Here is a 16,833-nt window from a genome sequence, read left to right on the forward strand (position 1 = left end):
GCAATGAACAATGACAACAACATTTTAAAACTGAACACAAAATGTAGGGCCTTCAACTGGGGATACAGTTATGATTATAATAAATTAGCAACAAGTGATAATAGATAAAAGGAATTCAGAAAAATGTAGAAAAAATTTGTTAAACTGATATAATACAAAAAAGATTTAAGTAACCTAAATAGAAAATGAGCATAACAAAAGAAAACAATAAAAGAAAATATCAGAATTCATACTGATGCAAGTACTAATCTTGATCCTAAAAGGCCTGATGATGAAACATACCTACATCTTCCCCTCAGTAGAAAAGTGATGGGTTATGGAATGAAGCCTTAACTGGTCAACACAACAATGTGGTTTCTCAAATTTCTTTGTTACAAAGTATATTCTAATGGCTAGGGCATGTTATTAGGAAGTCACAGCAATGTGAAAGAACAGTATGCAAAAAAAAATCAAATAAAACATTAAAAATCAATAAAGGTATCTTTTTTAATGGTTTGTTATCTGGTTATTTTTGCAATGTGATATTTTTTGAGCTAGAAAAATAGAAATTGTGGGGGAAAAGGTGTTAATTTTAGCTAAACTGCTGGTATCAAAAAAGCTGCAGCAGAATGCTATCACCACTTCGTGGCAACATATTCAAATTGCAGGTCATTTTGTTAAGAACTGATCCAATTTGGAAGATTAAATGGTGACATGAAAATTAAGAAGTGGCAGTAAATGTCACAGTACTTGAATAACCTTTCCAACAAATTTTCCCAATTATAGAATCAAGTTAAAAAGGCAAGACAAAGAAATTCTCAGTGTGACTGACAGTCTACTGAGGTAAATAATTTTGCAACATAGACTTCAGTTAAGGTATTCTTGTTTTCAAAAGTTAGCATGGGCGCTTCAACCTTTATGGTTTATATGGTTGATTCTTAGGTCTGCGCCCAAGAAAATATTTTTTAAAAATCTATCTCCATGGTTAAGCAAAAAATCATATCAGTTTAAATTTCAAAATACATATTTCATCAACACTAAAAAGATATATTGTTCCAGCTTATATAGTAATAATCATTTTAAAAATTAATTCTATCTAGGAAATAAATATTTTCTTCATATTGCCAAATGAATAGTATTTGGAAGTTTCTTAGTCTGAAAACAAAACACTAAGTTAATTTTTCTAAAAAGTCATAAACATTGTTGAGTAAGACAAATTACACAAGCTATCAATAAAAACAATATAACCATTATTTGACACAATGGAAAAATTAGTATTTGTAAGCATCTGCAAGTTAAAAAAAAGTTAGTTGTTCTAAAACCTAAAACTATCCTAGTACTTTGCAAAGTACTTATTAAAGGAACTTAAAAATTCAAAAGAACTGGTTTTGTCACAAATTTGTACTGCAACCTTGAACAATGCACTTAATCTCATCTGTCTAGTGAGGAGGTCAACTAGATCTTGAAGGTGCCTTCTACCTCTAAAAAAACAAAACAAAAAAAACACCCATGATTCTAATTCTTGCCTCCTTTCTACTTCTTTTAGTTTCTTTTGTTTCAAAAAACAGGTTCTTACATTTTTCCTGATAGCTAGTAATAAGCAAATTGTGAATGTCTGAAAGCTATCCCTTCAGAAAAAGAGATGTTTCTATCCTCAATTAAAGAACTGGATTTGATTTTTCCTCTTACCTGAAGGAGGAAGAAAGAGATCGTGTCCTGAGGATGGCCGGCTCCCAGAGCCAGGAGGTTTTGTATGTTCAATGACACTATGTCTGGCAGGAGGTGGGGGTGGAGGAAGAGATGGGGGAAGGACATCAAAAGCATCTTCACCTGTTTTCAGAGAAAAGTCAATACCATAAGACCAACCTTAAGAAAAACATGGTATCAAACAAAAGTTACAACTGATTTTCTCTTGCTATTTCCAGTCTCTCATTTTAAAAATCTAGCAGTTCACTGATTCTGATAATGGAATCTTTAAGTCTGATTGCTTGTTCAGGAACTATGTGTACATGTCTGTGTATAAAACTCATACACACAAAATGATTGACCATTAATTCCTATGTGTTCTTTTCATTCTCAGATGAATTTTTGCAGTTTATGCAATTTTTCAGCTTGTGGAATTTGCAGCATATAGCTACAAATTTTAAGATACAAATAAACAAAATAGAAAAAACATTTACCGCTAAAAGTCTGAGTGTCAAAAATGTTTCTCCCCCTCTACCCTATTTACTGCTGCCACTGCTGCTAATATTATTCCCTAATGTAACTATTCAATACGACAAAAGAATGGCAACCATCCCTTTGAGTTAATTTAATAAGATTTAATCTTTTTAGTCTAACTGCTTTATTTTATTAAATAACAGCTAAAACATTTCAGAAGATATATTCACAAGCTATTGACATGGTAAGTCTCTTAAAGAAAGAACAATTAAGTTTTGGAACTATTTTCTTTTGTGTGGTTCCAGGATTCATAATAACTCAAATTATGATACTCAAATACTGCAAAAACAAAACTGCATATTTATCTAATCACTGATTTTACTAAAAAGAAAAAAATGTTCCCATGTATCTTCATCTAGGTAAACTAGTAAAAATATTGTATGTTATTACATCTATATATACAAATGTTGCTATATATGAAAATATGTAAGTATACACATATACTTTATTACACTATTAAAAAACAAACGGATATAAATCTTTGTAAGTCATTTTATTTTTATATAGATATACAAGAATCATATAGAGATAACTTTATATTATAGTTACATTTATAATTACAGATGTCCTACATCAAACCCTTTTCCAGTATTTCACCTTGGCATGGAGTTGACTCAGTGAGAACATTTTGATAGGCTCAGGAAGCCTTGCCAGTTCTGACCTGTTGTCTTCAAAGAACTAAATGCTAGTTATCTGGAGACCAACTTAGGGATGTTTGGAATGGTTCACTCCTAGAGAGGTGGCCAATTGCTGATGATTTTTGTTTAATCCAAATAATTTACCAATACTGTCTTATAATGAAAAAGAAATGAAAATCTATATTGATGGAAGGACTAACACTGATGAAATACTGAATGTCTTAGCTGTTGAACTACTACATATCCATACATACATGAATTTAAAATGGGAGATTTGATAAAACATTCTCTACTTGATAACATTCTACATTAGTGTAACATTCTCTTTGTACATGTATGGATGGGCTTCAACAGAGTTTTGAATTATACCAACTTTTAAGCTGTGATGACTTTTATTATAATAGGTCCTCACTGAATGGGGATGCTTTATTTTTCAGCCTTTTTCATTGCAAAGTTGGAGTTTCATTTCCATCAATCATAAATACTGTTCAATATGATAGTAAATACACATCTATATTTATACATATACATGTCTGTCTAGATACACATCTCTGATGAAAAAGCTTCCAAAGATACTCAGGTTGGCTTCTTTTTGAAGTAAATGGATACAGAATAACCACACAAAAAATAACACAAAAGACTAGAATGGAAAGGGAATAGAAGATATAGTTACTTCTCTTTTTACCGTTACCATATCTTATAGTAGCACAGAACCTAAAGCTCTCTGAGATCACAGAGGCTGAATTTAACTACTTCATTTTACAGCTAAGAAAGCTGATATCTAGACCTAAAAAGTGTCTAAAGGCAAAATTCAAACCCAGATCTTCCTGACTCTAAATCTTGTGCTCTATTTGAATAATATCTGGGCAACCTCCTGGGGATGTTTCTGCTTGAAATCACCCTAACAACAGCTTCTGATTCTCAGAGCCACACCTTTAGTTCTCGAATATACAGAATTTTTATTTCAATTTTCCTACTTCTACTTTTGTTCTTGTTATTGCTGGCATAGCTAGACTTTTAAAAAGCTCATTTGCCAGGGAAGTAGCAGCAGTGGCAGTAGCAGCAGAGACAAAGATTCAAAATTCCTCTGAATGCAAGTTTAAAATGTTTGTGTATGTGTATTAAAATGGTTCCTTGACAAATTCTACAACACTGATGTTGATATAAGGAATATCTTCATGTTAAGAGACAGGCATCCTCTTCTTACAGAGAGTTTTCCTGAAGAGTTCAAAATAACCTAACAAATATTAATTGTCCTGTCAACAAATTTGTGTTAGGTAGTGGGAAAAATCATTATTCATTTTTTTTTAACAGACTCAGACACCAAGGAAATAAGAGATTTGCCTACCATCACAGGGTGAATGATAAAACCAAGAATAAAGAAAACAAGTATTTATTAAGTACCTACTATGTGCCAGGTTCTGTGCTTTATAAATATTATCTCATTTGGTTGTCACAAGAACCCTGGGATGTGATGCTATTATTATTTCCTTTTTACATTTGAAGAAATTGAAGCAGAATAGTGGTTAAGTAACTTGCTCAGAGTCACAAAAGTTGATAGATGTCTGGGGCCATATTTGAATTTGGATATTCCTAATTCCAGTTTTATATCTGCCATGATACTTAGTTGCCTGAAATGCTAGTTTCTCTACTCTTTTTGACATATATGTAATATCAGGTTCTAATCTGAAACAAGAGATCTGAGATTTATGCTATTTATGTAGATATGTCAATCATTAAAATAATAGGGAAATAAATTACAGCATTAATCTGTGGAAATGATTGAGAATTGGGTCCTGGAGCCAGAGAGACTTGAACTCAAATCCCACATGTAAAAAATATTGCTTATGTGACTCTCATCAATTCCCTCAATCTTTCAGTGCTCTAGATGACTCACCAAGATTTTAAGTTGTCCAGAAAGTGCCAATTTGCCCTGGTAGAATAGATTTCCTTACCGGGACCTTCCTAGATCAATGAAATCATAAGTCTAGCCCACAGTTCTGTCCCTAGGGATGTAAGACATTTGACCTTTATAAAAATTCTGCACAATTAAGAAAACTATTTCTTATGGCATTCATAGAGGCCATTAAAGAGCTCACTAAACTAAACATCAGCTGCACATTCATTAACATCTGATTAGTTTTAAAATATCATAGTTATTTATATTATATCAGTAAGGTTTAAAGATGTTATGAATTACACTTTATATATACACTTTGCACAAACTGCAAAGAAATATAAACATTATATCATTTATATATTTTTTTCATATTATATATGACATGAGAAATTGGTATTTATTTTTTTTTTCCTACCTAATGGATGTCTGTCTAAACACACAACATTATTCATTGGTAGTTATGGCCATAGAAGCAGGAGAGTCACCAACATCTATAAATCCTATCAATCTTCCAAGGAAAAGAGAATGATTAGTAACACTCTAACTTTATGTAATGTCTAACTTGGAATGCTGAAAATATGCAATGTGTTTAAAATTTTTTGTTTTGTTTGTTTTATAAAAAAGTCTTCAACCTAATGGTGGGATGAGAAGATCATAATCAGAGGGCGTCCTGTTGAGTGAAGAATCAAGCTTTGGATTGTCCCGGGATGGAGGTCTGGCAGGTGGTAATGGCACTGGAACAATAGCTGAATCAAAAACATCTCCTAGAGGATAACACAAAATCTTAGTGTATTTTTAGTACAATAAATTGACATAATTTTGCCTTTCAATTCTATAATTAAGATACTGAATAAAGATATGGTAATTTTCATATACTTACCCTTTATATATATACTTAATTCAGGGGGATTTGATTTCTTCAGCTCTGATGAGGTACCATGTATTCCATTCATTATACATTGACCATTCTCACAGGACCTGAAGGTAGAGGGGGAAAAAAGACATGACATTTTATTATAACTACATCCAACTTTAAATTTATTTACTCCAAGGTAACAATCTATAATAAAATTTGAGAGGAAGAGATAATTAACTCTTCTTATGAAAAAAAAAAAGAAAGTATACCTAAAATACTTTATATGTCCTAAAAAGCAAAAGTAAAAAAAGAAAGGGATATTTTAAGAGATCATGCCACTTTTTAAATGAAAGTAAGAACTGCAGTGCCTTTGGAAAAGAACTTAAACAATAAGAGTTATCAGTAGATCATACAGCTCTAGAAATCTATATTTGTTAAGCACTAATAAAGAACAATCTGTATCATTCTTAATTAGTAGTTAAAAAAAGGCTCCTGGCATCTTGCAGAAGGTTAAAAAATGCTTATTGGTTATCACATATGTTTTGTTTTGTTTTTTCCTTTACAACATGAAACTTTTTTTTTTCCAAATGAAAAAAAAAAACTAGTTTCCATTATAAATTCAAAGTATAAAATAATCATTGAACCAGCAAATGAGATGAGAGAAAAACATATTATATTACACAAGGGATTCAATTCAATAAACATTTATTAAGTGCCTACTATTTGCCAGGATGTGTGCTAGGTGTTTAGAGTAAAAAAGACAACATGAAAACAATCTGATTCCTGTTCTCAAAGGAAGAAAGAAGGAAGGAAGGAAAGAAGGAGGGAAGGAGGGAGGAAAGAAGAAAGGAAGGCAGAAAAAAAGGAAGGGAAGAAGGAAGGAGAGATGGAGGAAGGAAGAAAGAAGGAAGATAAAGAATAAAAGAGGAAGAGGAGGACATAAGCAGCTCTTCAAGAAAGAAATCAATTAGACTTTGAAAAAATTGCCAAGATCTCCTAAAAAGATCAGATTCTAGCAATGGTTACTCTCCTGCTGCATCAATTAATACCAATAGGGGCAAATATCAGAATACAAACAGCATAAACAGCCTAAGCCACTGAAAGTACTTTATGAAAGTGAGGAAGGATGAATATATGAAATTATTACTCTGTCTCCAGATTCAGTTTAATTTTTTTTCTTTTCATGAGGTATTTGTTATAAGTCTGTATAAAGGTTCAATCATTTTACAATAAATAAGATTAGCAAAAATGAACCCCATGAAAATATTTCTATATTTATAAGCACTAACTTATTCCATATATTTGATACAATGTAAGAATTTCATAAGTGCCTCTTGGATTTTCTACAAATAGGTTTGGAACAGTGTAGCTTTAGTATTAATGTGAGGCACTGACAACATAGTTTAAGAGGGCTCTAAATAATTTCCAGACAGTACTGTTGAAGTGAATGAACAATACAGTACTACATGGTAACCTTTATGAATCTCACATACTAATATCAATGTCTCTTGCCCTTTCAATAGAACTGAGAAATAATGAATTCTTTTGTGAATTGTTACTTTCACAAAATCTACAGAAAATGTCACAAATTCTCTTTAAGGCACACTAAAACTGATTCTTAGAACAAACAGGAATGAAAATATATTCAAAAAGGGTGGAAATTTCAATATTTAGAACAAAATAAGCTCTCTGTCAGAAATGTATTTGATTGACTCTGTCAGGTCATTCTCTTTAGGAGGTAAAAAAAATTGGTTTATTTTAAATTCATTGAATAGATGAGAAAACTAGGTCAGGAAAGGTGAAATGATTTGCCCAAGATCATGGTCTTCTAGATAGAAAATTATAGTCAGAATATAAATTAATTACAATCTTTAATTCATTCTGAGACTCACTTTTAACTATTTTTTTATTTTATTACAGATTTTTTGTCTTCACAAAGCCATTAAGGGCTTTGTCAGTATAGGTTTGAAACAAAACACAATAGCATCACAAACTTCAGTTCTATCCTTGCTATAGAATGCTTGTGGCTACTAGGCTGTTGATAATCCTGTCTTCAGAAAGATGCATTTCAATTAACTATTTAAAACTACCTCCCCTCACCAAATATACCTAAGTGCTCAAGAGAAGGGCTTGCTTCTCTTGAAGCCCCTTCATTTTTTCTTTTCTTATTCTATAAAAATGGCAATATAATTTTGTATGATTTGAGACTGAGGTTATCATTTTACTCCAGTAAACAGTTTTGCATTCGTTTGGATAGGTTTTAAAGTAAATGGTAGGTTGCTGGAAGCATCAGGGAAGTAAATCAAGTGTCCATGAGAAAAAAAATTAAAAAACCTGATATTTTATGCACACATAAAACTAGGTGAAATTGAAGAATACAATTAGGTTAAGGATTATTAATGAATTCACTTTTTGAATTCAGTTTCTTCTTCCAACCTGAAGATATGAATCCTTATCTAAACTCTTTATATTTTCAATGATGTTTGAATTCTAAAGGTAGTTGCCATTCCAAAAAGCTAAGGATAACATAATTTCAGTGGGAATAAAGAAAAAAAATTAAATTTTATGTCAGTATCTGATCTCTGTAAGCCTGATGAAATTTTAGCTAATGCAAACTGCAAGGATGTAAGGATGTGATCCAGTATTGTGAACAGCAGATACTTTTTAGATGATTTAGTTTCATTTATTCAAGATTTGAATGGAGGCAGCTATGTTCATAAGTGAAAAGAAATGAATATAAAAATTCTCCAATATATAATAAGGACAATGTTAAGGCACATTTACATAATGACTTTCTTTATACCATTTCAAAGTTTCTATAGATACTCATTCTTCTTGCAGAGGAAGGTATGCAGAACAAATCCCAAGCATTGAAATAGTTTACTGAAATTGTACATAATGTACATGAGCAGAATCATATTAAAGTATGAGCTATTTTTTTCATGGAACAAAACATCCCATTATACCCACCAGTTAACTAATTTAGTGTAATGGCTTACTGATTAATGAGATGTTCACATCTTTTAGTTTACTCTGGAATAAGGGTAAAAAAAAAAATAGAAAGCATAAGGGAGGATACAAATTAGCCCAAGAATTCAACTGTTTCTAATGAAAGGTAAATGATCAAACCCTATAAAATTAGGAACAAAAGAAATGATATCTATGAATATGTAAGTTGATACATGTTGTATCTGCTCTTACCGTACAGGAGGCTTTATACTATGACAATGAAGTGGTTGTGAGTTCAGGGATACAGGATGGGATGAAGGAATCTTGTAGTCATCATCCTCTTCCTCTGTGTTCTCTTTTATTTTTTCTGACAGACTATTTGTTAAAGGAATAGGACACCTATTAAAAACAAAAATTCTTGTCTAGAATTTACCTGACTTTTCAGCAGACAGGTTAGAAGTGATATGTGCAAATCACAAAAACTATTCTGTCAATCATTTATATTTCAATTACAGAATAACATCAGAGGAGCTGTTTCTTAAAATTAATATAAATTTATCAGATTTTTCATTCTTATGGTCAAGATTCAACAGAAGAGGGGAAAAGTATCTTTATGTTTATAATTTTAAATGGAAGAATAGGGAGTACTAGGTGTTGTCAAATCAAACAACAACAAAAACAACAAAAATCTTGCTGTGAAAGATGCAGAAATTTTCCAAAGCCAACTCAATAAAATATTCATTGACAAGGTAACTTTTAAACTTTAAATGAGTAAATAAAATAACAGAAATAGTCTAAATTTCAATTTGTTTTTAAAAAAAGTTTCATGAAAGAGGTAAATATCTCAGGATAATTAGTACTTTCCATAGTTAGGCAATGGTCAATTTAGTTGAAGGATATCTTATTTTCTTTTCCATAAATTTATATTATTTAGTATTTTTTTTAAATTTAAGCATGAAATATGAACTGAAGCCATTTAGAACAGTAGAGAAAGGGAGATTTACTTGAGATTCCCATTTCCATTATCTGATAAAGTATAATAGATAATTGTTTGTCTTCAATTTATTTGGCTATAAGAAACAGAAATTAATAAAATATGCAAAACATAATTGGAACATAAGATGATCAAGTAAAACATGAAAAATAAACTTAAAATGAATGATTTATATGTCTACTTTCATATTCTAAAAATAATGCAATTTTCAACCACCTTCCATAGAGGGAGCAAGAGTTCTTCTATAGAATGAAATAATTTCTCCTCCCCCTTGATTTCATGTCAATAAGTAATAAAGTTTTTTTTTTTTTAAATTATAGAATAGAGACAGATCCTGTACTTAAGAGTATTTTGAGCTAGAAGAAAACTCAGAGATGATCTAACACCCTTCATCTTACAGGCATCTTTTTAAATCTATGAAGTTCACATAGCCAAAAGAAATAGTTCTGATAAGATTTGTAAAGGCATATTCTTACTATCCTTTGAAAATTAAAAAAAAAGTTTTCGAAACAACTGGTTGTGAACTTTGTTTCTTATTTATTGTTTCACCGATAATCAACTTAGAAAATGCCTATACTGATACACGAAGGCAAATTCTAGATTCAACACAGCTGAAGGATTTAATGAGTTCAAAGTTAAATCTGTAATGACATATGAGCCCCTATTAGTAAAGTTAAAGTGAGCACATGCTCAGCTGAATAAAAACACCTGAAGAAGGAAGAAGGTAGGCATGAAAGGGACACACCACACACAGATATATAACACACACACAGCACACACACACACACACACACACGCACACACCGACATCCCCCCACAGACACATAGACACCCACATACATCCTACACACCCCATAGAGACACATAGACACATCACACAGACACACCAACACATAGACACAAACACCCACCACACACAGACACACATCACACACACCTACACCACACATATAGACACACCCATCACACACAGAGACACACACCACACTGACAGACACACCACACATACAGACCACACACACACCACATAGACATATCACACAGAAACACAGCATACACATCACATGCACAGATATATACACACAGACACATACATACACACACCATATACATACACAAAGACCCCCTTTCCCCCCGCCACATACACACACCTAGTAACTTAGTTTATGTGGCACTGCTTTCTTTGGGGTCAGGAAGCAAGAACTTTGTTCTTTACAAATTCAATGAAAAATATAATCTTTATCCTAATTCATTTTCAATTCATATTAAATTACTATATAAATATCTCTTAGTTTATAAAAAAAAGAAATCTACTTCTCAACAAATATGCCTTGTACTAGAATGTCAAAACTCAGAAATGTACTAAGGTAGGTGTATAAGAATCTACCTTCAAAGATGGTAGTTATTTCTCTAAGAGCAACTTTATTATCGAGTATATTTCTGATATCATACATTGCTCTTTAGTAATGACTCTCTTTTGATGAGGAAGAATATTACTTCAGATATCTAAGGTCTGAAACCAGATGAATGTATGAATTTTCCATCACAAATGAACAGATAAAGTATCTTTGAAGGAAATGACAAATGATCCCTAATCAGCAAATTCAAAATTTTTTTCTCAATTATTGCTCAGCTTGACTACTTTGTTTCACTTTGTTGCTGACCTAGATCCTCCTTTTATGTTCCGTATTTCCTTGGATTTCAGAACATTATGTTCTTTGGTTCTCCTTTTACCTTTTTGTCTTTTAAGTTTCCGTCTTCTTTCCCTCTTCATTCTCCCTCTGCCCCACCTCTTTTCTAGGTTCTGTTCTTGGTTTGCTAGTCATTTTTCTATTTACATTCTCTATTTTAGAAAGCTCATTTACTCTCACAATTAACTCATCCTCCCATCTATGAAGATGATTATTAAATCAATTGATATAGCCAATAATTATCTTCTCCTGAGTTTTAGATCAAACTTACAACTCTTATTAGGATATTTTCACCTGGATATTTTTCCTGGTTTGCCTCCAACTGAACATGGTCAAAGCAAATCATTTTCTCTGTGAATTTTGTTTTCTTTTGACTTTCCTACTTCTTGCTATCAGTATTAATAATCCTGCCAGGTTTATTCTTGTTCTTACACATCTAGTCACCAAGTCCAATTCTTTCTATTTCTGTGATATTTTTGTATCTTCCACCTGCTTTTGGCACACTGTTACAATCTTTGTTCCATATTTTACTACCTCTGAATTATTGCAATAAGTCTCCCCAGCCCCATTGTCTCTTTCCCTAACCCTAAGTCATCCTATACACAAATTAACTTCACTGCCTATTGAATTTGTACTCATCATTTACAAGCCAAGTCAAATACTACTTACAATCATACTTTACCTGCCTGAGTTGGTAATGACTCCGATTTCACAAGGCCTGGTGCTTGCAACAATCTCTCTCAATATAGTTACTGTGTATTGGTTGCTTTTTTTTTCTCCTCTCATAAATGTCAGATCTCTCTAATAGTCCAGAAGTTCTATGTAGGAATAAGTAATATTTCATCTAAACTTTGAACCTCAATATGCATGAATCCATTATAAATGACTGTCACATTAATCTTTTGGAGTCTAGTTCTGGTCATGTCATGCATACCCTTTTTCAAAAATCCCTTCAATGGCTTCCCATTATCTAACAAATAAAGTTTTTTGGGGGATTGATATTAAAAGCCTTCTTTGATTTGATTCCAGTGTATCTTTACAGTCTAATATTTCCTACATTTTGTCTTCTAGCCAATTTTGACTAGCTTCCTTTCCTTAAATGCTCTATGATTTCTTGTACAAGTTCTTCCTTCTGACTTCTTTAATTCCATTTACCTGCATCATACCTATGCCTTCAAGGCCCAGCTAAAACTGACATCTCTTCCAACAATATACCTTATTCTTCCAACTAGGAATAATCAATTAAAAATAACATCAATTTGCAGTTTTCTTATTATATATTAACATGGAGAGAGAGACTCTAAGGTGTATGAGAGCATGTAGTTTTTCTTCCTTTTTATATCAGAACTAAGTTTATATTCAGGCTTTTAAAAAATTTAACCACCTTGTAGTTCTATGTCCATGTACAATTCACTTAAACTTCCTAAGCCCCAACTTTCTCTCTGTAATATTAGGATTAATATTTGAAAGGCTTTTATTAGAAAAGCACTTTGTAAAACTCAAATCACCATATAAAGGTGAATTGCTCCTATTCCTATGGTACTTAACATACTTTTTTGGACATGGTAGATATTTGAAAACTGTTGGCAAATGAATGAAAGGATGAAAGATAAAGTTCACCTTTCACTTTATGGGTCTATCAGAGTGTAAAGTACATCATTTCAAAGTTATTTCAGAGAATTAGCTTTATAAGTTAAATGGATAATTCTTCAAGTGAAATTTGCAAAATATAATAGAGAAAAATATTTACGAGGGAAAAAGCTAACCAGATTTGCTTTTTCTTATAATAATATTTCATATGTGATTTTCTCACAAGGACATACTACTTAGAAGATTAAGTAATTTTAATATGACAATGTGTTCAATAATGTCAATATAAGAATTATGAATTAATAGATTGTATTAATAAATAATATTTCTCATTCACATACAAAATTATTGAAAATAAATCTCAAGGGAGCAGGAGGAGATTAGTTCATGCAATAAAATGAATAAGCTAGGATTGACACAAATTTTTCAAAAGTTGAATTTTTTACATAGAAATACATTTTTTCACTCTCTTAAATAATTTCATTCCTGACATTCAATTCAGGTCTTAAATATAATTTGTGACAAAAAAAAGTAATTAAGTTGAGGAACATTCACTATTTATTCATATGTCTATTTATTTTTAGTAGTGGATAAATGTTAATTTTTTTTTTCCCACAGACTCATTTTCAATGACTGATTTTGTTTTGTGAAAAGTTGTTGGGTCAGCAGATTAGCAAAATAGAAATAATGAGATTTGAGTAGTTCCCTGTTAAAGTTGGCCAAGAACCCATCCTGCAATTTCAATTTTAAATCATAATTTGATATTCTTTTTATAGTCTACAAACATTTACTAAATGTTCAAAGGCTACATTGCATTGTGAAAAACATTTGTGTGCTATGATTCAAACTTAAATAGTGCCCTTCCAACTATGTTCTGACTGGATGTGAACCACAAATGAGAAAGAGAATAAATCTATGCCTTTTTATACCCATACACAAAAACCTGGTAAACTTCAGAGGAAAAAAATAGATTTTTTTCTTTTGGTATTATGACTTCATTCAACAAATTCTTATATTTGATCGGTTCACTCTTCAAACCATTTAGCTACTGAATATCTTATCTTCCTAATGTGGGGCTACATAAACTTTGGCTGGTGTCATCTTCATCTTACACTTCATTCATTTGTGTAATGTTTTTTAAACATTAACTCTATTCCAGTTTGCCAGTCAGCCTTTCTTCCTCTCATTTAAGCAACTTCTAAATAAAATTCATATTCTCTCTCTCTCTCTCTCTCTCTCTCTCTCTCTCTCTCTCTCTCTCTCTCTCTCTCTCTCTCTCTCTCTCTCTCTCTCTCTCTCTCTCTCTCAAACAAAGTATTCCGGATTAGGAAAAAAGAAGTGATTTTTCACTCAAGTGAATTCTATCTAAATGTAGGATTACAATGAAGATACTCCCTACTACTTTACTTAAATCTTTAGTAAACTCTTACATAACGGAAATATTTAATCTGAAATATAACCTGAAATTATATTATATTTGTTCTCTCATATATATGTTTCATAATAGAGTCTGCTATATTGCTGCTATATACCATGCAAGATCCTTATTTTCCTAATTTTAAGAGCCATCACTAGTCTCAAAGAATGAAGTCCTTATTGAATATTCCACAACCCATGAAAGTGTAAAATAACTCATATTTATTAGTGGCTTATGGCTCACAAAACACTTTCCTCACAAACATCTGTGTTGTAGGAGGGCAAGTATTATTATCCTTATTTTAAAGTAGAGGCAAATGAGTTGAAATGACTAGTAATTTTAAAAGATTTGATTCAACCCTCTCTTGTTCTAGATCTACTATGTCATGTTAAAAGGAGGTTGAATGTTGTGGAGCTGACCCATTTGTCACATAAAAACAACATTATCCAAGCATATCTTACTTATAATTAATAGATAAATCTCTCATCAGATGCATTTCAGAAGATAATTTTTATTAATGGAATTGAATCTTCTGGACCAGCTAACCCCTTACTTTAGATTTTTTTTTAAACTATATAGGATACCAATTTCAAAAAGATACTGAAGAACTCAGAACCATAAAATTTTTAAATATGAGGGATCCTGGTCCAAACTCCTTGGGTGAATAAATAGAGATCCAGAAGGAGAAAGTGATTAGATTAATAATACAATCATTAGTTAAAGTAAGAAAATCTAGGTGCAATGACCAGTTTGGCCCATTGTCCACCACAAGAATACTTATTCCAGAATGTAGATAAAGTAAACTAGACTCATGTATGAGAGAATACTTGGACTTGTACTATACAAACCTATTTTTCCCCCAAAAAATATCAAGGTGAGATTAAAATATCAAGGTGAGATTAAGAAAAAAGGAAAGAAAAGAGTGGAGTGGGGGAAAGTTCTATGATCCAAAAAAAGCACACATATGTTTACTAACATATGGTCTTTAAAAAAAAAAACCTATTAAGAGCAAAAAAAAAAAAAAATCTCTCTACCACACACTGAAGTTGCCAAATATAGATCTCAAAAAAGAATAATATCACACTTACTAACACTTAAAGCTTTCTGGCCTGGAATGACAGAGATCAGAGACTGGAAATTTATCTTCCTCCTATAGAAGATGTAATTTCCAATAACTGTTGAGCAAACTATCTGGAACAGCTCAATACAAAACATTATTGAACTTACCTATCTGGTGCTTGATTATACCAATTATACCAATATTCAATTCACTGATTTCACAGGCAAACGTTCATATTTCTATTCTTATAGGAATAGAAACATGAACATTTTCACTTTTAACAAAATGTAGATGCTACATCTCAAGAGCTTAATCACAATCTTTTCCCCTAGCCCTACAGTTTTCTCTATGGTGGGAAAATGAACAATTCATGAGGAGAGGAAGACAAAGATTTAGCTCTTCACATGTATGAAAGAGAAGGTTGTATTAAAGCATATAAGAATTAGATTGTGAATTGTTATGGCATAATAACTGTTACTTCATTTGTAGAAAATAATTTAAAGTGATGCTAATGCATTTCCTATAACAAATATATTTTCTTTTTTTTTCTCTTTTTTTAAACTTTATTATTTTTCTAATTTGTTTCAGAGAAAGGAATTTTATGAGATTATTTATTAGTAAAGCTATTTCAAAGATTGTTCCTAAGTTTTTGGTTCTATTCAGAAAGCATTAAAAGAATTTGGATAATGGAAGAAATGAATTTCCTCTCAAGTTTAGGGATGAAAACAACTGGGAGGAATAGAAAACATACTGAATGACAGAGTGAAGGTTCAAAAAGATTCCAGAGAACAGAAAAGAAATCTTCAAACTAAACTAACAGAAGCAGTATCTAAAGTAAAGTATATAACCATGTCACTGTATTTGGCCTTGACCATATCTGAAGTACAGGGGAAAACTCTAGTGGAAGGCACTGGAAATCAGAACACAAGGATCAGCTGAAGGAACTAGAAGATAATTAGCTTAAAGAAGAGAAGATATACAAGAATGTTTCTTCTAGTATTGGAAGTGCTATAATGTACAAGAAAGATGAGAATGTGAGCAGAACTGGAAACAAAGGGGAGAACAGATAGCAACCTGATATAAGAAAATTTAACTGACAATTAGAAGTGCCTAAAATAGAATAGATGTCCATAGTAAGTAGTGAACTGATAATTACTAATGATGGTTCAGGCACAGAATGGATGATTGTTGTTAGATATATTGTATAGGTTGGTCTACCTGACTTCTAGGGTTTCTTTTAATTCAAGTTTCATAATCTTTGACTGTAACAAGCTGAATAAAAAGACTCCTTTGGTGGATTTGTTGCCTTGTTATTTAGATTTAGCACTGAAGGGATTTTTGAAGTATAATAGAAAAATAAAAAGCAAATAAAAGATTTTGCTGGAATCTAACAAATTTGTTGGGGTCTTTATACTTTATACTGGTACTAAAGGCAACCCTGATTATGTTTAGGACTTAATATTAAAGAATTAAAGTCCTTTGCTTCTAAATTATCTTTCAGCTATCTTGCTTACATAAAAGGTAAGCAACATATTCATT

The 16,833-nt window shown here is 31.6% G+C and overlaps 1 protein-coding gene across 8 annotated transcripts in view; it reads right to left on the bottom strand.

Moving 5' to 3' along the window:
* The window catches only part of CBLB (Cbl proto-oncogene B), a 209,626-nt gene that overhangs the window by 32,716 nt on the left and 160,077 nt on the right, over positions 1-16,833 (bottom strand). For 3 of the 8 annotated variants that reach the window (XM_074301087.1, XM_074301089.1, XM_074301088.1), the window contains exons 14-17: positions 8,795-8,941; positions 5,618-5,715; positions 5,370-5,501; positions 1,669-1,809 (exon numbers count right to left, since the gene is read on the bottom strand). In XM_074301087.1, the coding sequence (XP_074157188.1) occupies positions 1,669-1,809; positions 5,370-5,501; positions 5,618-5,715; positions 8,795-8,941 (518 nt within the window). The remainder of the gene's footprint in view (positions 1-1,668; positions 1,810-5,369; positions 5,502-5,617; positions 5,716-8,794; positions 8,942-16,833) is intronic. The other 5 variants (XM_074301090.1, XM_074301093.1, XM_074301091.1 and 2 more) reach the window with 5 other exon arrangements.

The sequence above is a fragment of the Sminthopsis crassicaudata genome, chromosome 3, assembly GCF_048593235.1.
Source record: "Sminthopsis crassicaudata isolate SCR6 chromosome 3, ASM4859323v1, whole genome shotgun sequence".
Classification (NCBI taxonomy): domain Eukaryota; kingdom Metazoa; phylum Chordata; class Mammalia; order Dasyuromorphia; family Dasyuridae; genus Sminthopsis; species Sminthopsis crassicaudata.